Source organism: Capricornis sumatraensis, chromosome 7, assembly GCF_032405125.1.
Source record: "Capricornis sumatraensis isolate serow.1 chromosome 7, serow.2, whole genome shotgun sequence".
NCBI lineage: Eukaryota > Metazoa > Chordata > Mammalia > Artiodactyla > Bovidae > Capricornis > Capricornis sumatraensis.
In genome coordinates, this window is record NC_091075.1 from 25,377,846 (window position 1) to 25,400,334 (window position 22,489).

Genomic DNA, 22,489 nt, shown 5'->3' on the forward strand with positions numbered 1-22,489 from the left:
TTACTTGTTAATGGATTTCACATTTTTAATAAGAATACAGTCAACAGTAGGACTGTACACAGTAGTCACAGGCCTGAATGGCAATTCTCACGTTAGAGATACATAGCATGTTAGTCCTCAGTTGCATCCAACTCTTTGGGACCCCATGGACTGTAGCCCACCAGGCTCCTCTGTCCATGGAATTTCCCAGGCATGAATACTGGAGTGGGTTGCCATTTCTTCCTCCAGGGGATCTCTCCAATCCAGGGATTGAGCCCGTGTCTCCAGCATTGCAGGAGGATTTTTCACCTGCTGAGCTATCGGGGAAGTCCAACAGAGATAATAGACACACTTAAATTTTACAGATTTAGAAAATTACAGAAAAGTATTCAATTTTCCTATTGCTTTTCCTGACTCTTTGGGTGGGACAATCCACAGAAATGAAAATGAAAGTCGCTCAGTTGTGTCCGACTCACTGTGAACCCATGGACTGCAGCCTGCCAGGCTCCTCTGTCCATGGAATTCTCCAGGTCAGAATACTGGAGTGGATAGCTGTTCCCTTCTCCAGGGGATCTCCCGAACCTACGGATCGAACCCAGGTCTCCCACATTGCAGGCGGATTCTTTACCACCTGAAGCACCAAATGGGAGTATTCCATTTCTTGAAAATTTAAATGTGAAACTATGGACCAAATTTCTAGATGTCATAATCAAAAATCACCTTCTATTAGGGACTGATCAAACAACTATATTCTTTTTTAAAACTTGAGTTTGAGAGTGTTAATGGTCACGAGAAACTTACAGGCAGTGTTTTGCAGAATCACTTTATTACTATTTTTTTTAATCCTAAATTGTTTATTGAATTGCATTTTTTCCTCTTATAAATCACATTAGGAATGGTGGTTACATGTATTTAAAATTTCCATTATTGTATGTATTAAGTATATATAGTATGCATGTATTTTTAAAATTAATTGATTTATTTTAATTGGAGGCTAATTACTTTACAATATTGGATATTCCTATCACTCACTGTTTAGAAGCTAGAAAAAAATAATTTGTGTGTTTATTTTATGAGCCCTACACAGTAAAATTATTAAAAAAACTTGATGGACTTCTCTCTGTAAACTAGTAAGCAAAAGACTTCAGAGGTTAATTTCATACATTTGTTTTGAAAAGTCAGACAGCTTTAAACATTCATTTTATTTGTAGCAACTGTGGGCAGAAATCATAGAATGGTAAAACTGCATTCTATTTTAAGCTCATAAATTGCTTCTAAGAATTTGGTTGATGAAATTGTAGGCCTTTTAATAGAGAATATAGGTTGTGAAAATGTATATTAATCTGAGATATAGAAAGTTAAAAAAATAATATTCTCAAGGTTATATGCAAACAGGCTCTGAAAATGGAAGGTTGTTGTAAGCATGATCTGATAATAACAATTAGAGTTCTGAACGTGAGAAATTCAGAAAATAGATTATCCACTGGAAAAGCCAATATGTATAAAACAAATTTGTACTTTTTTATGTTTATTCTCAGTGTAGGAGGAGTAACCTATAAGGTTAGCCCCTTAAATAGGCCCAATAACTTTGCTACAGAGCATTTAAATTCTCTGCTCTTGTTTTTAATTTTAAAAATGGGAAATACCCGCTTCATAAGCAAAATGCCAGGTAAAATGCAAGAATTTTCAAAGAATGTAACTGCTCTATAGCATTCAAACTTAATCTTGATATACTCATTTGAAGCAGGTACAATGCCAATAAAGTGTGGCAATAACATTCTGAAACTCCAAACTTGCTTCTGCTTTCATAGCATAGATTTATCCTAAGACAGCAGGCAATCCAAATGCAAGCTTGCTTCACCCAGAAAGTGTCTGCAGATTCTTGAGTTTCATTATAATAACCTGAAAATAAGATCGTAGGACATGTATTAGTGAATAATGGATCATCAACTGAAATTGATTAGCTAGCATAAAATCACCCCTACACATAAATCTTTCTACGGAACAATCACCTTTAGCTTGAAAAATACATATGTTTATCCTTTCAGGAGAAGACAATGAAATATTTAAGGTATTCCATTTGTTAGACAAATGATCTTTCAAGTTCCTAATAAGCTTGCTTTAGGTTTTCTAAAAAATATGGTTGATATATAGCTGATATTTTACCATCTTTAGTGATCTTTCCTGCAACAGAAACCAAAATCTTTTTCCACCTGGGGTCGAGCAGGAAGCTAAGGAAAAAATACACAGAATTAGCATTTCTCCATTTTAAGGCTGAACAAAGAAACATGACAAAGTCATAGCTGCCTTTCGCAGTCATGGGAGAACAGCTTTGTAGAGGCAACTGGCAAGATAGTCCCCCATCTTAAAAGGAAAGAATCATTGTCAAGTTCAACCACGTTAATGTCCTCGAGTTCAAATTTTATTTCCTTTTCGAGGGAGAATAAGTGTTGGGAATTTATATTATTTTCCTCTTACCCAAAAGCTTGCTCTTAAAATAGTCCTTCAGATCTTGTAGAAGGAACTTTGCTTGACAAAGATATTTTCATAAAGCTAGATGGTACCTCACAATTCTGCGACAGTCAAACGGGTCTCATGAGTCTATGCGCTACAGACCCATTAGGTCTATAGCTCACCGGTGGGCCACAGAATGATCCAGAAATGCAAAGAACTACTTCAAGCAGTTCTTAAGAGTGAATGGCTTTTATGTTAATGTATTAACATAACTTGTATGTTATGATATATTGAAGGATGGGAGAACTTAAAGGGTTATCAAAATTTGGTAAACAAAAACTAGTTTGTAATGGGCCCTAATTCAGGATTTTAGCAAGAAATCCAGCTGCCACACAACGGGTAATAGTGCAAACTTGCTACATCACATATATGGACAATTGGAATAGCGCAATTTTTTATGAAGAAAAGTGTGTGGTCGGGACATCAAGGATATTGTCTTGAACTGGTCTTGGCTTTTCCATTTGCACCTTCTTTCTTTAGGGTTATTTTTAGCTTCTCATTAGCAATTTACTTTCAGTTAACACTACAATGTGAAGCAACACATATTTATATGAACAATATTTTCACATTATATTTTTTCCCAAAACTAGATTTTAAGGATTGTATAAACTGTGGTTCAAATAGACTCATCATATTCCTTTTGCTAAAGAAGATGTGTTTATAACTTCTTTACAATTTATTTGGTCTGTACACGTTTGTGCACATGTTAGCTTCAGTGCCTTTCTCCTTTAAGTTCTTTCTTTGCTTTTTTACAAACAGTTATGTTTTTAAAATTACTGCTCATGTATTTTGCACACAAATGCTTATGTAACCTATTTAGTTCATATCTGTTGGAATGTTTCAAAACAGTCAGGATAGAAGGCTTTCATGTTCTTTCTCAACAAATAAGTTCTTTGTTTGTATTTTATAAAAATGAAGATAAACACAACCCACCTTACTGCCAAAGGGTATGTTATGTAACATACTTTCACTGTGGGCACTTTCGTTACCTAGAAATACAAATGCTGTTACTAACGCTTTATTCATTCACAAATTTAGTAATTCCTTTATTTAGCATTTAAAAAATATATATGCAAAGAGTAGGATATGGGTAAAGATAAAAAACACTAAAGAGATAAAATGTGCATATTGAAAAGGCATCCTTGGCAATTATGTATTAATTTGTATTAATATGTATGTATTAATTTCTCATACCCACATATTGAGGAGTTGATGAGCTCAGAAACTATCCAACACCATGAACAACAACCTCCGTTTGATTTTGCCTTCTTCTCTTCCCCATTTACCAGGATCAGGTAACTGCAAAGCACACTTTTTTATAAGTTTGCCCCTACCACTGCATCGTGGCCCATGCCACTTCCTGCTTCTATCACAAGTTTCTGACTTTCCATCCAGCCACACACCTCTGTTCTCCTGCTTCTGCACTTCCCACGGTCAGTGCTGCGCTTCAGGCTGGAGACAGAGCTCACAGCTCTTTAGACAACACCCCAGCTGGCCTGCAGCTCCTCTCTGCCCTCCTCACTTTCTGCACACATTTCTCTCTCATTACACTAAAGTGAACCCTTCCAACTATTAAGTTTTATTCTAAGTTCATTTCCTCTATCAACGTTTCCCACTTACCAAGTTAGCGCCATTTGCATCAGTCATCATCAGTCATTATAGCAATTCCCCATGATAGAATTCTTATCTATATTTTACATATGAGGGACCTGAGGTGTAAAGAGTTTAAGTGACTTGTCAAAGGTCACAGCTGGTTAAGTTTGAAGAGCCAAGTCAGAGTTCAAAGTGCATGCTTCTTTTACCATATCACAATGCCTCTAGCATTGCTATTCTAGAATCATCTCACATTTATTTTGGATATCAAATTGCCTTACATATAAATATAAAATCTCTGTGAGTTTTTACACTGACCAGCCTAATCACATTAGGTTTACATTAATACAAAAGTTGGTTTGTTCTGGGCTTTGTTTTAGTCCTAAATTCTTTAATAAACACCACTTACCATTTGGATGGTGCACAATGGTGAGCTTATCTACAAGACAAAAAAAAAAAAAAAAGCACATTCTACTGAGTTTTGCTCCATGTTTATCTTAGGGTCATTTCTTCTTATCAGTTGGCTACTTCTTGTCTTGAGATGACTATGAAGTTTCACAGTCTGATTTTAAAAAATACCTCTGGCCACTAAGCATGTAACTGTCTTTTCTTACTTGTATCACTAAGTGTGAAACTATGTCTTTTTTTCCTTCCGATGTTTGTCCCACATTATCACGATTTTAGATATATTTGATGCTTAATAATAGCTTCCTACTCAGCCTTGATATTCTTTTAGCCTGAGCTATTCAAGTATTTTAAAAAATAACCTGATTCAGAAATAATTATATACAGTACAATTCATACACCTTGTATGGCATTCTTTAGCATTTCTTACATTGCAATTTTCCTGTCTATGAATTCTCTGATTTCAATTATCTGAAAATGTCTCAATTTCAACAAATTTTTGAAGGTTATTTTTCCTGGATATACAATTCTAAGTGGTCATTTGTTTTTATTTTAGCACTTTCAAAGATATTATTGCACCGTCTTTAGTCCTCCATGTTTCTGACAAGAAATTAGTGAATATGGAATACATTTATGCTTTTCTCTTGATATATGTCTTTTTCTCTGGCTGCTACCAAGAATTTACCTTGACTTGAAGTAGCTTGACTACCAGCGCTCAAATATAGTTTGGCTTAACAGGCTAACTGGAGTGTTTTTTAAGTTCTTGGAACAGTATGAAGGTAGTTTACATTGAATTTGGAAAATATCTGACCATTGTTTATTTTAAAATGTTTTGCCCAAACTCACTAGTTTTTCCTCTGGGACTCTGACTACGTGCATGCTAGACTGTGTTATGTCCTATGTGTCTCTGAGGCTCCATTCATTTTTAAGTTTTTTTATCTCCTTTTTCATCATATTGGATAATTTCTACTGATCTGTCTTTAAGTTGATTAACTCTTACTTTTGCTAAATTTAATCTGCTGATAAGTTCTTCTGATAATTTTTCATTTGTTTTATTGTAATTTTAATTTCTATAAATTTCCATATAGTTTCAGTTATCCTGTTGAAATTTCATATTTATTCACTCTTTAAAACCATATTTCTCATTAATTTTGTTAAGGTCAACAATAAGACTATCTCAGGTTCAGTTTTTATTGATGCTTTCTTTTTTCTCTTCTGTGAATCACATTTTCTTTTTATTTGTACCTCATTAAAAAAAAAAAAACAAGCCCTGAATACTGGATTTTAAAGATAATCTGTAGCATATTCTGGATTCTATATTCATATTCTATATTCCTCTGATGAACATAGGTTCTTGTTTTACCAGGCAGTTTGATTACTGTCATGAACCTGTGGTAGGCTTGGTATTCTGCTTTTTCTCAGTGTCAACCTATACAAAGCTCAAGACGTTTGCTAAGATTCTTAATAGAACTTCCCTAATGATTCAGCAGTGAAAAAACTCTGCCTGCTATGCAGGAGATGTGGATTCGATTCCTGGGTTGGGAAGATCCCCTAGAGAAGGAAATGGCAGCTCACTCCAGCATTCTTGCCTAAGAAATCCCATGGACTGGCACCTGGCAAGCCCCCGTCCATGGAGGTGGCAAAAGAGTCAGACACGACTTAGCCGCTAAACAACAACAGCAGGACTAAGCCTACGAGTTCCATTTTCCACCGGGCTCTTGTAGGGGTTTGGTTCTAGGCTTCCCTGGGGCAAGTCTAGAGTAGGTCTTACTCTAAGTCATGGTCCTTACTCTTTACATCTCTTGGGCGTCACAGCAGGATGCCAGGCATTTTAACAAAGTGTTAGGAGACCTTTCCTCTCTGGCAGGGCAGAACTCAAAGAAACATCCCCAGTTTGGCTTTTCCTTGGCTTTGCCCAACTTTCAATGTCTCTGTTCTGCCTTCACAGCACTAAAAGCTGCTATCTTACATGCTTTGACTGGTCTTGTCTGCACATGTACAGCTCATCTCTCAACCAGACTTGTGGAGCCCCTCCCTCCCTCTGAGGCTTCCTCTCTTCGTGGGTACCTCCTCTTCAGTGACTTACCACACACATTCCAGCAGCTCTGCTGCTAAGTCACTTCAGTCATGTCCGACTCTGTGCGACCCCATGGACTGCAGCCTTCCAGGCTCCTCCGTCCATGGGATTTTCCAGGCAAGAGGACTGGAGTGGGACTCTGGCTGCCCTGAACGCTTATCTTTGCTACCTCAGTTTGACTGCTTTGCACAGACTCTAGTCAGAAAATCATCTTGTGGGTAATGGTGAGCGACATCTCACATATTTTGTTTTTCTCTGGGATTACAGTCTAAATCTGCCTATCATTTACTCCCTGAAATCAGTTGCTTCATATTTTTTTGCCTATTATTTGTATCCTTACAGTGGGAGGGTTTGTCTGGTACTGCTTATTCCATTTTAGCTGAAAGAAGAACTAGTTGATTCCTAATTAAAACACCAATGATTAAGAGTGTTAACTTTGGATTCCAATAGACATAGACTGTAATCTCTAAGCTGTGTGTTTAGCGGTTTCTTAGTTTCTCAGATTCTCAGTTTCCCTATTATAAATTGGGACTCATGCCTATCTCAAAGGGTTATTAATGGGATGATTTTGTGCATAGTAGATAAGACAATAAATATTAGCTACTACTACTATTTAATGTTCCTTAGTGAAATTATTTATATATTTTATACTTTTATACATTTAAAAAATTTTACTCTTATTCCACATTAGAATGTAGGTTTGTAGAACTCAGTTATTTGTAAATTAGTTTTGTGTTTGGGACCTTAATTATTTTAGAAAGCATATTTAAGTTTTAGAAAACATTTCTAAGAGAGCTTAAAGAATTCTCTATGAAGAAATAGATAACAAGCCAGTAATATAAAAAGAAAATGAATTTTAACATAGCGAATTTCAGCATGAAGTACTATCTAAAAGTTATGCAGTATTATTGAAAATAGAAGAGATGGAAGCTTTCAAACTTTCCTAGTAGTTGTCAGTTTTTAATTATCTGTGCAGGGGTAGGGACTTGGGGATAGGGTGGTCAGAGAATGACAACATAATTTATTTTCAATTTTGGAATGTGTTGTTTATCTTTGGAGAAGATTTACCATCTTAATAATGTTTGTGTTAACATTAAAATGAGTGTTTTTCCCCCCTGGGAGCAACTGCTAATTATTAGCAAGGGGAATCTGTGTTGAGAAGAAGCATGCTAGCTTCAGGGGAAGGCAACATGAGATTTATAATTTAAAATGATCCACATGTGGACAACTGTGAGAATTGACTATATTGAGAATATTCTACCTTATTAAAAAAAAGTGTGACTCTTTAACAATTTAATACCCCGTTATTGAGACTTATACACACACACACAAAACTAAAGCATAATTATCTTATTTGCAACTTATATGGAAATCAAAGGAAAGGAAGTAACTAGCATTTACATTATGGGCCAGAGAAGGTGAAAAGTATTTTATGTGTTAACTTGTACAACCACTTCCAGGTATATGTCTGATTATTCTTGTTTTGCAGACAAGGGCCCTGAGTACCAAGGAGAAAGACACTCTTCAATTTAAGCAGCTGGGAAGTGACTGGATATAAATTTGAACTCAGGCCTGTTTTATTTCACCATTCTTGCTTTTCCCACTTCATCACTCTATTATTTTTGAAGAGCAGACAAATTTTACTTACTGTAGACATTTTCTTCTTCTGGCCTTTTTCCAACAATGCAATCTCGTAGTTGGCGTAGTTTTTCCTTAATGAGGAGACAACCAGGAAAGAGAAGTCAAGGTTCACGAATTTGTCATGAATTGAGATGGAAACTTTAACTAGTACGACCAGTAAAACCACTACAACTTAGTGCTAATGTGGTACTTAGTGTTCCAGCCACCATTCTTGCTGCTTCACATGTATTGTTTTACTTAATCCTCACAACTTCACGAGGTGGATAAAAAACATCATCATCTCCTTTTACCGATATGGAAACTGAGTTATAGAAGATTAAGTAACTTTCCTAAATCACACAGAAGATGTACAGCCAGGGTGGGAACCCAGAGCCCAATTCTTCTGGGAGCTTCTTTCCCAAACAAACACCTGAGGCATCTACACTGGCTATCGGTGCCTCAAAGCAGAAGGCCAACATAACAATGGTTTGCTGCTGCCTGAGCCCATCTCTAGCCTCTGCAGGGTGCATGCTTTCCTAGCACGTCCTACTAAGAACCAGGGACTCGGGAGCAAATGATGCATAACTGGATTTCCATTTTAAACTCATTTGTGATCTTTCTTTGCTTTCCAAATGTTCTATACTGAACATCTATTACCTTTTTAACTGAAAGGTAAAACAAGCTAATGCTCAATATATCTGCTTTTATTTATTTAAAAAAAAATATGGACTGCTTCATGAATTTGCATGTCATCCTGCGCAGGGGCCGTGCCAATCTTCTCTGTATTGTTCTAATTTTAGTGTATGTCCTGCCAACGGGAGTACCAATAAATGTGCTTTTAGAAGAGAATTTAAGAGTAGCACTTTCCTTAAGGGCTGCCCTGCAAACCTAGAAACAATTTTCTTAAAATAGAGTTGTGTTCATTGCCTTAAAGATCCTCTCCTATGAGTGGAGCAAACATTCTTCTTTAGGAACTTGGTGATTGTGAGCAGGAGAGAGGGGAGCTAAAGGCAAGGTTTTTTTCAATCATCTCACCTTCAACTCCAGGGATTCTACCTGGGTCTTCTTTATTCTAGAAACTCTTCCACTAATAAATCTATGCTTGTGGCATTTTCCCTCTTATTTTTCTGGGATAATACCTCTCTGTCAGTAAGAATATAATTTCACAGCCACCTCTGATAGATTCATCTTTGGGATTAAAATGAATATTTTTTGTAAACTACAAGAGTAAGATTGAAAAGTGTATGGTCAGTGTGTATTGGGAAAATAGGGAGAACATTCATTTTTTGATGTTCTGACTTTTGTCCCCAGTGGCTCAGTGGGCAAAGAATCTGCCTGCAATTCAGGAGACAGGGGTTTGATCCCTGGATCTGGAAGATCCCCTGGAGGAGGAAATGGCAACCCACTCCAGTATTCTTGCCTGGAGAATTCCACAGACAGAGGAGCCTGGTGGGCTACAGTTCATAGGGTTGCAAAGAGTCAGACATGACTGAGTGACTAAGCAGACACGACTTTTGTTCAGGCCCTTAAGGACTGATTGAAAAAACACAGGGAAAAGTCTTTCTCACATTCATCTTGGCAATGATACTTTGGATATAGCTGAAAAAGCACAAGCAACAAAAGCAAAAATAAAAACTGGGACTGCATCAGACTAAAAAGCTTTTGCATAACAAAAGGGACGACCAACAAAATGAAAAGTCACCCTGTGGACTGAGGGAAAATATTTGCAAATCATATATGTGATCAGGAGTTGATATTTGAAATATATAAAGAACTCACACAACTTAATGACAAAAATGTCCCAAATAATTTGATTAAAAAATGGTCAGAAGAACTGAACAGACATTTCTCAAAGAAGACATTAAAATGGCCAACAGACAAATGAAAAAGTTCTCAGCATCACTAATATTCAGGGGAATGCAAATCAAGCCCACAACAGGATCTTACCTCAGAACTGTTAGAATGATTATCATCAAAGGACAAGGGGTAACAAATGAGGTTATGGAGAAAAAAAAAGCCTTGTGCAGAGTTGGTAGAAATGTAAATCGGTGCAACCATTATGGAAATCGGTATGGAGCTTCCTCAAAACACTAAAAATAGTACCATCATATGATTCAGCATTCCTACTTCTGGGTATTTATCCAAAGGAAATGAAATCATGATCTCAACGAAACAGCTGCACTTCCACGTTCATTGCTTTAGCCAAGATATGGAAACCACCTAAGTGTCTAGGAATGGATAAAGAACATGTGATATATATGTCTGTGTATTTGTGTGTATATATATATAATATATATAAATACACGAGGTAATACTATTCACCCATGAGAAAGAAGGAAATTCTACCATTTTTGGCAACATGGATAGTCTCTGAGGGCATTATGCCAAGTGAAATAAGTCAGATAGGCAAAGACAAATACTGTGTGATCATACTTATATGTGAACTCTTAAAAAAGCCAATTCATAGAAACAGAATTGAATGGTGGTTATTGGGGACTGAGGAGTGGAAGAAATTCAGAGATGCTGATGTTGGTCAAAGGGTACAAACTTCCAGTTACAAGATGAAAAAGTTCTGGGAATCCAGTGTACAGCAAGATGACTATTTAACAGTACCGTATTACATATATATTATAGATAGCAACTTGAAAGTTGCTAAGAGAGTTAATATTGTATGTTCTTGTCACACAGAAATGTTAATTTTGTGACATGATGGAGGTGTTAGTGAGAGAGTCATTTCCTAGGCAGGTTGATAAGCCTAGGGGTCCCCAAGGAGAGAGGGGTCTGGAATTCTCAAGGAGGAGAAAAAGACAAACTTCTTTTTCCCCTCTACATTCCTTAGGATTATGTATCCTGCCTGAGGACAGTCTCTGGATTAAACCTTCTGGCTAATTCTGTTATCTTAAAATGTAAATTATGGGAGTATGTCTAGTGAGATCTTTACAACCTCCATACATTCTTTGGATTCATTAGAGAGTATATTACTCCATTGTTAATACTATCAAGTGGGTACTCTTTCTACCCCCTTCTGATGTCTATGTCAGAAGCTTTCTCTATCTCCTTTATACTTTAATAAAACTTTATTACACAAAAGCTCTGAGTGATCAAGCCTCATCTCTGGCCCTGGATTGAATTCTTCTCTGGAGGCCAAGAATCCCAGCGTCTTTGCGTGATTCAGCAAAAACCTTTCATTAGCTAATGCTATGGCAGTCATCATTTTGCAGCATATAAAATTAATCCACTGTACAATTTACATTTAGACAATGTTCTAAGTCAATTATATCAGGAAGGTTGGGAAGGAAAGGGAAAAGAACTGAATAAATCCTCGTACTCAGTCAGAGTCACAAGTTTTGGGCTTTTATGGAAAGTAGTTTTATGGTTTGTTCTTTCATCTACAGGTTACCGTTTGGTTTTGTTTTGCATAAGTGCTTACTGTATTCATTATTCCATTGTTCCTATGTATTAGATAAGCCACATCAGTCTTGAAGCAATTGAGTATTGTTGTGTTTAGTCCCTAAGTCATGTCTAAATCTTTGCAACTCCCTGGACTGTAGCACATTAAGCTCCTCTAGCCAAGGGATTTCCCAAGCAAGAATACTTTCCTAGTCAAGGAGCGGGTTGCCATTTCCTTCTCCAGGGAATCCTTCTGACCCAGGGATTGAACCCAGTTCCCTTGCATTAGCAGGAGGATTCTTTACCACTGAGTCATCTGGTAAGCCCCTTAGACCACCTTTAATTCTTTCTAAAATGATACTGAAAATAAATATACAAAAAAGATCTTAATGACTCAGATAACTGTGATGGTATGATCACTTACCTGGAGCCAGGCATCCTGGAATGTGAAGTCAAATGGGCCTTAGAAAGCATCGCTACAAACAAAGCTAGTGGAGGTGATAGAATTCCAGCTGAGCTATTTCAAATCCTAAAAGATGACACTGTTAAAGTGCTACACTCAATATGCCAGCAAATCTGGAAAACTCAGCAGTGGGCACAGGACTGGAAAAGGTCAGTTTTCATTCCAATCCCAAAGAAGGGCAATGCCAAAGAATGTTCAAACTACTGCACAATTACACTCATTTCACATGCTAGTAAGGTCATGCTCAAAATCCTCCAAGCTATGCTTCAACAGTACATGAACCAGGAAATTCCAGATGTACAGGCTGGACTTAGAAAGGGCAGAGGAACCAGAGATCAAATTGTCAACATCCACTGGATCATAGAAAATTAAGAGTTCCAGGAAAACATCTACTTCTGCTTTACTGATTAGGCTAAAGCCTTTAACTGTGTGAATCACAAAAAACTGTGGAAAATTCTGAAAGAGATGGGAATACCAGAGCACCATACCTACCTCCTGAGAAATCTGTATGCAGATCAAGAAGCAACAGTTAAAACCAAATATGGAAAAACAAACTGGTTCAAAACTGGGAAAGGAGTGCATCAAGGCAGTATACTGTCACCCTGTTTATTTAACTTATATGCAGAGCACATCATGTGAAATGCCGGGCTGGATGAAGCCCAAGCTGGAATCAAGATTGCCGGGAGAAATATCAATAACCTCAGATATGCATATGATACCACCCTTATGGCAGAAAGTGAAGAGGAACTAAAGAGCCTCTTGATTAAGGTAAAAGAGGAGAGTGAAAAAGTTGGCTTAAAACTGAACATTCAAAAAACTAAGATCATGGCATCTGGTCCCATCACTTCATGGCATATAGATAGGGAAACAATGGAAACAGTGAAAGCTTTATTTTCTTTGGCTCCAAAATCACTGCAGATGGTGATGGCTGCCATGAATTTAAAAAACACTTGATCCTTGGAAGAAAAGCTGTGACAAACCTAGTTAGTGTATTAATAAGCAGAACATTACTTTGCAGACAAAGGCCTGAATAGTCAAAGCTATGATTTTTCCAGTAGTCATGTTTGGATGTGAGAGCTGGACCTTAAAAAAGGCTGAGCACCAAAGAATTAATGCTTTTGGACTGTGGTGCTATAGAAGACTCTTGAGAGTCCCTTGGACAGCAAGGAAGTCAAACTAGTCAATCCTAAAGGAAATCAACCCTGAATATTAATTGAAAAGACTGATGCTGAAGCTGAAGCTCCAATACTTTGGCCACCTGATATAAAGAGTCGACTCATTGGAAAAGATCCTGATGCTAGGAAAGACGGAGGAGAAGGGGATGACAGAGGATGAGATGGTTGGATGGCATCACCAACTCAATGGACATGAGTTTGAGCAAGCTTTTAAGAGATGGTGAAGGACAGGGAAGCCTGGCATGCTGCAGTCCATGAGGTCGCAAAGAGTTGGACACGACTGAGTGTCCAACAATAACAACTGAATATAAATACACAAATAAAATAGAAACAACCAAGGGTTTGATAAAGCAACTAGTGAAATCACTAATAAGAAGGTATTTAGATTGGATCACTTTAAATTGTAAACTTTATTACAGAAAGGTCTAAGGAGGATAAAGTACAATTGACTTATCTCAACCAAACTTATATAAACTTATTTTCTAGCATTGCCAGGAGAGTGATTTGCAGTTCAGTACTTGGGCACACTTTACCCACTTCAGGATGAGAGGGATGCTTGATGGTGATGGCAACAGTGTGGACTGTGCTGTAGTTCTGACCATGAATGACCATCACTACAAAACTCCACAATTAGCGCTCTTAACATGTGTTTGCAAAATAACTACCCCTGCTTCACACTGCAAAAGCTTGACCAGGTCCAGCCACCAAACTGCAACAAGAGCTATCCTGCGAGACAGGTGACTTCTAACAAGGTGTGTGACCATACATGTGTTGGGGAAGTCCCCTTACCTAAACAATCTCCTGTCTATATGCCATATCGCTTGAACCACTATTCTGATTAATTTCTCTGCTGTTTAAAAAATGTCTTCTTAAGCACTATTTTAAAGGAAAAATGATCCCTTGGGAAAGGTAGCATATTAGGCTATTAATAATTATTGATATTTGGGCCTAACGTAGCTAATGAAATGGCTGCCTGAGAACTGGCTGAGGTACGGGGGCTTTATATGAGGAGAAGAAAAAAGTGGTGAGATATTTTGTGAGTGGTACAGCCTATTGGATAGATAGAATACTGTCTTGAATCCCCTCACTGAGGACTGTCACGGGCTGTATATTATATTACATGTATAGTATACAATTTTTTCATTTTCCTCTTGGAACTACCTACTCCAATCCCCTTTCAAGATGTAAATTATTTTTATAGAAGACAAGCTTATCTGAATTTAATACTCTTGGCATAATTTCCCTGTAAATCTTGACTGATCTATATGCAAATCATGATATCTATTTATATATGTATATATTTATACATATGCAAATTCTGATACATATATATTTATTTTCCCAAAGGTAACGGGGAATATAAAACATTAAATTTATTCAGGAGTATTGTCTGATAAGATTTTAATCATTTTCTTGTTCCCTTTAAGTCTGGTCTAAATAAAACATTCTTCAGAATTCTAAGCACGTAGTGTAAAGATGTTTCACCTTAATTTCAGCAATGAGATTCATAAAACCTTCACTCTACTAAGGACAGCCTTATATGTTGATTAGATATTAGCTATGATACACTCAGTCTTAGCAATGAGTTCATCAGTTGTTTGTAAACATGAAACCTGGGTACTGCTAAACTTTTAATCGGTAATTTAAAGCCTCTTTTTCTGGTTAGTTAAAAATGAAAGAAAGAACAATTACCTGTATTTTTTGTTAAGACTAAATATTTACAAAAAGGCTAGGACTCTGCAAGGGAAGGAACGTTCCACAGTAGAATGGGATCTGTATTACCTGCTGAATTATCTCCAGGCCAGTCTTTCCCATCTGCCAGTGTTTAAACTTCTCCAGGGCTTCGTCCATAGAGAGTTTCCCATTCTTGACTTTCTCTTGCAGCAGGATGAGTTCCTCCTGTCCTGCAGCGAGGCAGTTCCTTACGGTGGAGAAGGTCTGACTCTCCATCCGACCTCTGTCTACAATACGAGAGAAGGGTGTTTTCATGAGAAGTGTTTTAATGACAACTAGGGGGAAAAAAAAAAAAAAAACACTTAAAAAAATGAAGCAGTTTGAGTTTCTTGTTCCAGCTAGTCTATAGGCAGTTACAGAACAAACCAGAACAAATTTTTTAATGCACTTTTAAAAACTGTCATGCTTCAGACCTAGAGTTACAGGTGAAAAGAAGGTGTCTCGTCACTGAAAACATAAAGGGATGAGGAGAGAAAGAGCAACAACCAAAGTTTTGCTCTGCACTAGTTGTGGGCAGTGCCAGTTTCATGGTCCTTTGGGGGAATTACTTTAAATTATGCTTCCCTGGTAGCTCAGCTGGTAAAGAATCTGTCCTCAGTGCAGGAGACCCTGGTTTGATTCCTGGATCAGGAAGATCCCCTGGAGAAGGGAATGGCAACCCACTTCAGTATTCTTGCCTGGAGAATTCCATGAGCAGAGGGTCCTGGTGGGCTACAGTCCATGGGGTCACAAAGAGCTGGACACGACTGGGTGACTAAGCACAGCACAGCACACAGCACACATGTGCACAAAATACTTAGCATTGGGCTTGCCACATAGAAAGCTAAGGAAAAGGTCATATTATTATTACTAATAAATATTTGTGGAATAAACATAATCTCTCTAGCTTTGAGAAAAGAGATCTCAACCAACATCCTAATGTCGCAAGAGGTTTAGGATCATTTGAAAATTTATTCCTGAAAGATTTTAAATAAATAGTTACTGGTTGTTTTGTAGTAGTGAACTGCTTCCTTTTCAAAAGAGTTTATTTTGAAGCATGCCATCTATTAGTTAAAGGAAATCAAACCTGAATATTCATTGGAAGGATTGGTGCTGAGGCTGAAGTTCTAATACTCTGAAGAGCCGAATCATTGGAAAAGCTCCTGATGCTGGGAAAGATTGAGGGCAGGAGAAGGGGACGACAGAGGATGAGATGGTTGGATGGCATCACTGACTCAATGGACATGAGCAAACTCCAGGAAATAGTGGAGGACAGGGGAGCTGTCCAGCAGGTTGTAAATAGTCAGACAAGGCTAAGCGACTGAACCTAACGACAATAACAACAACAAATGTGTTAGTTGTCTGGCACAATGAGAACAGTAGGTGGTCTGATGTTTCACTGCTGCTGCTGCTGCTAAGTCACATCAGTCGTGTCCGACTCTGTGCGACCTCATAGACGGCAGCCCACTAGGCTTACCCTGTCCCTGGGATTGTCCAGGCAAGAACACTGGAGTGGGTTGCCATTTCCTTCTCCAATGCATGAAAGTGAAAAGTGAAAGTGAAGTCGCTCAGTCGTGTCTGACTCTTAGCGACCCCATGGACTGCAGCCTACCAGGCTCCTCCGTCCGTGGATTTTCCAGGCAAGAGTACTGGAGTGGGATGCCATTGCCTTCTCTGCTAATGTTTCACATGTGGCTACAAATACTACAGAGGACACTGGCCTGAGGCACACTGAGAGCAAACTGCAGACCACAGGTGAAGTCAGCATTCTATTTATTCCACACAGTGCTTCAAGCCATAAATGAAGCGCATGCTTGTAGGGACTCTCTACTCTCCTGATCTCTGTTACTCCCTCTAAGTCTTTGGATGACATCACCCTTGTATTCCCTGCCTGGCTGCAGAACTCATTTGAGTTTTGTACTTTCTCATTTACATATTTCTATTATGTCCATACTTACTGCATAAGACAAGGCAGTACACATCTTATGTGCTATAAAATCCAAATATGCTCAGAGTGTAGAAGGAGAGAAGAGATAGTCCCACCAAGCTGCAGGCAGGTTGGAGGTGAGTAAGTTAGGTACATCCCTGGAGAAACTGCTCATTACTGGGAACTCATTTTCAAGAAAGAATTAGATCACTATGCTATAAATAAAATAAATTAAAAAATTATGAACTATTGATAGTAAAATAGATATTCTCTGAGATTATCACTCTAAGGAAGTAACAGTAATTCTGCTGAAACTGATTCTGCTGAAACTGAAACTGATGGTGAGAATAACTTCCTGCTGCTGATTAAGGACTGGAACCTGTAACTTGGTGCTCTCTCTGTGTACACAGCTCTCCCCTGCTAATGTACCTTGGTCTTACATAAAAGAGAGTGGCAAATTAAAAAAAAATAAAGAAAGAAGTAGATCGTTTAGATTGTACCCAGACCAGATTGATGAATATTTGGGAAACAGTGTGTTGGGGGGCATCATTTCAAATTCTATAGTATTAAAGATTCATTGATAGGATGGGTTAGTTTAGAAATGAGAAGTTCAAGTTCTTGGTAGCAGTTTTAAGTATTTGATGGGAACTTGAGCTGTGAGGCAGTCTTGGAATGGCCTCTCATGTCTCTGTCAGTTTTGAGACTCCAGCAGTGACTCTCAGGAACGGGGCACAGAGAGGGTTCCTTTCTGTAAAGATTCACAAGCACATAAAACTGCTCCATGGCCAATCATTCTGATTCCCGTGGGAGTTTCCTTGGCTTATCTTTTGTCTTCAGAAGTCATATTTCCCCAGTACTAACAAGATGCCAACAGATTCCATACTGTAAAGTTTTTCCTTCAGGGATGGTGGAGCGTGCAATCTCAGGGAACTGGAGAAGCAAAAGTCAGCTAGCAGCCAAAAGCACACATAAGAATTGAGCTCTTGCTTCTTATACCACTTGCTTTTTATAGGCCTCCACGCTCCAATTCAATTCGTGAGTACCCTCTGCAGCAGAATTCTATGTGTCGTTCCTGCCAGAGTGCGGAGGTTTAGCTTCGTCATTTAACAGTTATGCCATTTAACTAGCACCTCACTTCTGTCATCCCTTTGCCTAAGTGTGAATCCATTTTTATCTCAAAAACCCGTGCAGCTGGATTTTCTGCTTTTATAGAAGTTATCTCAAGCCATGTCTTCCCAGAAAATGGTCCCAGCTTCAGTTTCGCTATACGTGCAGGTTTAACTGAATTCAAAAATATTGAATTCTTTTATTAACATTCATTTCAATTTTCTTTTCATATTTCAAATGTTAGCTACTAAAATATAAGCAAGATGACTTTTTCTTGAGGAGGCAGGGTTCAGTTTTGCATGGTTGTGCAGACAGAACAAAAGAACACAATTTAGGAGAGACAAAATTCTAGACAGACTGAGTCCTGAAAATGAGCTGTACAACTAGACTAATTTTACCAACATCTGCTTCTTCCTCTTTCTTTTTCACATTAAAAATATTAAAAACAATTGTCATGATAAATTAGGTATGACAAAGTTGCAGAGAAAAATGATTAGGAATTTTACCACCTTTCTTCCAATGGGCAAACTAATCAAACCAAAACATGCAACCTATAATTTTTGATAGATTGTTTTATTGCATTTAGTTCATTATTTTATGGGGGATGTAAAGGTTTTTCCTTCCTCCTCAAATTTATATTTATTATTAGTTTATTTTTAGGAGTTAGTATGAAATGATAACATAATAGTATGAGTGTAACATAATCTTCATTGAAAAGCATTTGTCAGACTATTTGTACATATAGACAGACTCCTGTTCTCTTATTGTAAAAGCTTCAAGACAAACTACAGTTTCTAAAGTTTTGTTCCTTTCAGATCAATTTTTCTTTATAAGATTTTCCTTCTGATCAAGTTTTGGTCAAATAAACATCAAGCAATTCATCTGGTGGACATATGAACCTAGAGATTGGGTAAGAAAGCAAATTAAGCTTTTCATAAAAATTCTTTCTATTTCCAAGGCACTGGCTAGAAGAACATTTTTCCCTGAAAAATTGAAAGCAAACAACTTGACTGGTCAATGCCAAAGAATTTAAAATATGAAGTATTTACTTAATAAGTACTAGGTAGTCATTAAAATAATATCAATACTTTAAAAGACCACGTGCAACAAAGAGTGTGCTTATTATACAAGGACAAGTACAAAAGCAGGATGCAAAATCGCATATATGGTAAAGTGTTAACCATATCAATATTGTACATATGTCAGTGAAAAAAAAGCACAAAAACTTTTAGTAATTTTATAATCTAAACCATTCTTTCACAGTTAGGGGATTCTTATGCCAATGTAACATGAGATACTATAGCTTTGCATTGCATAAGTAGTAGACCTTAACACACATGTGAAATGGTGATGCCTAAATCTCCTTTTTTTCCCTAAATGGTAACCTCATTTCAGCTCTTATTTATTTATCAGCTTTATAAATTTAAATGCGTTATTCCAAACTGTTGTCTCTCTGCATAGGAAAAAAAAGTCCTTTCAAAATGACTGGTATTTCCTTAAATTTATAAATTATTTTAGGAATGATTTAGTCTGTTTAATCTATACATGTGAGAAAATGGTATCCTGGCCCTATTTAGTAGGAACTTTTTGTTTTCAGTGTATAGTGAATACTTTTTTTTTTTTCTTTTATGATGTCTGCAAAGTAATATTGTTGCTATCGTTCAGTTGCTACGTTGTGTCTAACTCTTCATGACCCCATGGACTGCAGCAGGCCAGGCTCTCTGTCCTTCACTATCTCACAGAGTTTACTCAAACTCATGTCCATTCAGTCAGTGATGATGGGATGATTCATAAAATATGAAAATTCTGTTTTACTTGAGTTTGAAATAACTCAGTGACAAAACTTGGTAATCTTTTGAGTTAAAATTTATAAAACATTCCTTAGCTATTTGTTGTGTAGTATTTAAAAAATTCTATTCATCACTTGACATAATTTTTTTATTGAGTTGACTTTGTTCTAGTAATATACTCTATTATTTAGAGTAATTTTAGGGTCACAGTCAAATTGAGTAGAAGGATCAGAGATCGACACAACCTCCAGTCCCACGTATGTATAGCCTCTGCCATTATCAACATCACCCACCAGAGTGGGATGTTTGTTGCCAGTGATAAATCTGTACTGACACATCATTATCATCTGACATAATTCTGTTAATTAGCCTTTCTCATTGAAAAGTCATATATTTTTAGACACAAGAAAATAAACATTTCCTCTGATTCTTTATATTGACATTTTCTCATGACTGGTTTTCTTATTGGTGTTTTCTCTTGGCTAGATTTGCCAGAGGATTTGCTAATTTACCCCTTTTAAAAATAAACTTTTAGATTTAGTCAACATTTCATATATGTGAATTCTTCAAGTTCTATTAATTTTCAACTTTTACTAGATTTATTTCATTGGTTTTATTACAGTTTTTTTCTTAGTGTTTACTTCCTTTGCTTTCCTTTAATTGTTACTAACTAAAGATTATGGCTATAATGTTGCCTCTGCTTAACATATTGAGATCAGAAAGTGGGTTGAATAGGTCACATTTTTAATGAATTTTAAAAAACTCATACAGCATATTATCAATTAAAGAGCCTGAAAAGCATATATTCTATTCAGCACAAACTGACATTATCTTAATTTTTTCTATTCTATTTTTTTTTTTTTTGCATTTTTACTATTTTATCAAAGATTCAAAGTATTTCTAACATGTCACTACTATTGCGGGTTTTGTCAGGTTCTTTTATTCTACCACATTTTATTTAAATATTATAAAGTTTTAATATTTGCCTCATTAAAGAATGCCTTTATTTGGATGACAAGGCTTTATTTGGATTTCAGAATTAAAAATAAATGAAGTCATATTCTTTGTCTAATATTTTTGCCTTGAATTATATTTTTTCTAAAATTAAGATTGAAAATAATTCCTTTGTTTCTGTTTCTGTAAGCAATCATTACCAACCATAAATTTTCAACTTTTGTTTTCTTTAGTATATTTATGCAGCATATATTTTAAAAGCAAGATGTAGTTTGATTTTTCTTTTATCCAAATTTGACCCAACATCTGTTATAAAAGAAAATATATAAAATGGTATTTAGAACCAAACAAGCAGAGGTACAAAGTTCAGCTCTGTCTTACCCCACCCTGTAAACTTCAGTTTGTCTAATACCTTTACTTACAGGGTTGTTGCAAAGGTTAATAATTATTTACACTTAATTCCATGTTTTATTGAATTCATTATTCACCACGAATTCTTTAACTCTATAACTTCTATTCGAGCTTTTACTTTTACTGTCACTCCTTTATTTAGAAGATATTTTGGGGAATATTTTGATGATGACATAGAAATGCTATCTTTTTAAAAAATCTTAGATATCCAAAAAATATATTTATTTTCTTCTTACATGAACAAACTAAACAACTAACAATCTAATTAGCAAGCTAACAAACTAGCAAACTAAATATAAACTTAGGTTGTGATCTTTTCCCAATAAATCATGTAGTCCATATGTCAAATTCTTGTTACACCATTCTCTAAGTTTTAAAACTGACTTATTTTTAAAACAGAAAATCTAAGTTAAGATATTTCACCATTATTTTGGGATTGTTTCTTCATCTGTACAGTCAAAGCTATGGTTTTCCCAGTGACAGTTGGACCACAAAGAAGGCTGAGTACCTGACTGCTGAAGAATTGATGCTTCTTAATTGTGGTGTTGGAGAAGACTCTAGAGAGTCCTTTGGACTTCAAGGAGATCAAACCAGTCAATTCTAAAGGAAATCAACCCTGAGTATTCACTGGAAGGACTGATGATGAAGCTAAAATACTTTGGCTGCCTATGGGAAGAGCCAACTCATTGGAAAAGACCCTGATTCTGGACAGGAGGAGAAGACAGTGGTAGACGATGAGATGGGTGGATGGCATCACTGACTCAATGGACATGAGCAAATTCTGAGAAATAGTGAAGGACAGGAAAGCTTGGTGTGCTATAGTTCATGGGATTGTAAAGACTCGGACACGTCTTAGTGACTCAACGACAATCTAGCACTGATCCTGAAAGCTGAATAGTTTAGCTTAATTTAATAAATGAAAATTCAAAATAACTCATACTTCTTTTCAGTTATCTTCTAAAACAGTTAAAATATTTGTAAAATGTTTCAGACTTAGACAATTACCAGTCATTAGTTGAGGTGTAAGGGGCATCCATGAATATTTCACATTATTTTTCTTCTGATAGCTTGATGGTTCTTGGGAAGATACAACCTCACTCATTAAATAAATCATTTATTAAAGTATAATTAACCTGAGTCTTCATGATGAAATTCTTTCTTTCCTTTGACATGGGTTTTGAAGTTATTATATTATTTATATATCCTCTTCTTCAATCTTCTTAAAAGAGAACACATCTATAAAATCTTGTTCAACAAGAGACTTGGTGGTTGTTTATCCTTTGTTTCCATTCCTTGTGTTCATATCAAATTTTGTTTTCTGCTTCAGGACAACACAAGACTTTGGCAGGTGCAATTCACAACTCAAAATTC

The 22,489-nt window shown here is 36.6% G+C and overlaps 1 protein-coding gene and 1 non-coding gene across 2 annotated transcripts in view; both read right to left on the reverse strand.

Moving 5' to 3' along the window:
• Positions 1 to 1,803: 1,803 nt before the first annotated feature.
• The window catches only part of BANK1 (B cell scaffold protein with ankyrin repeats 1), a 323,758-nt gene continuing 303,072 nt past the window's right edge, over positions 1,804 to 22,489 (reverse strand). Inside the window, exons 12-17 of the mRNA XM_068975577.1 lie at positions 14,999 to 15,177; positions 8,217 to 8,280; positions 4,496 to 4,525; positions 3,427 to 3,482; positions 2,146 to 2,210; positions 1,804 to 1,881 (exon numbers count right to left, since the gene is read on the reverse strand). Coding sequence (XP_068831678.1) covers positions 2,151 to 2,210; positions 3,427 to 3,482; positions 4,496 to 4,525; positions 8,217 to 8,280; positions 14,999 to 15,177 — 389 coding nt within the window. The 3' untranslated portion in view covers positions 1,804 to 1,881; positions 2,146 to 2,150. The remainder of the gene's footprint in view (positions 1,882 to 2,145; positions 2,211 to 3,426; positions 3,483 to 4,495; positions 4,526 to 8,216; positions 8,281 to 14,998; positions 15,178 to 22,489) is intronic.
• Positions 8,907 to 9,012, reverse strand: LOC138082503 (U6 spliceosomal RNA). Its single transcript, XR_011145130.1, has one exon. It is a non-coding gene; the product is annotated as a U6 spliceosomal RNA (small nuclear RNA).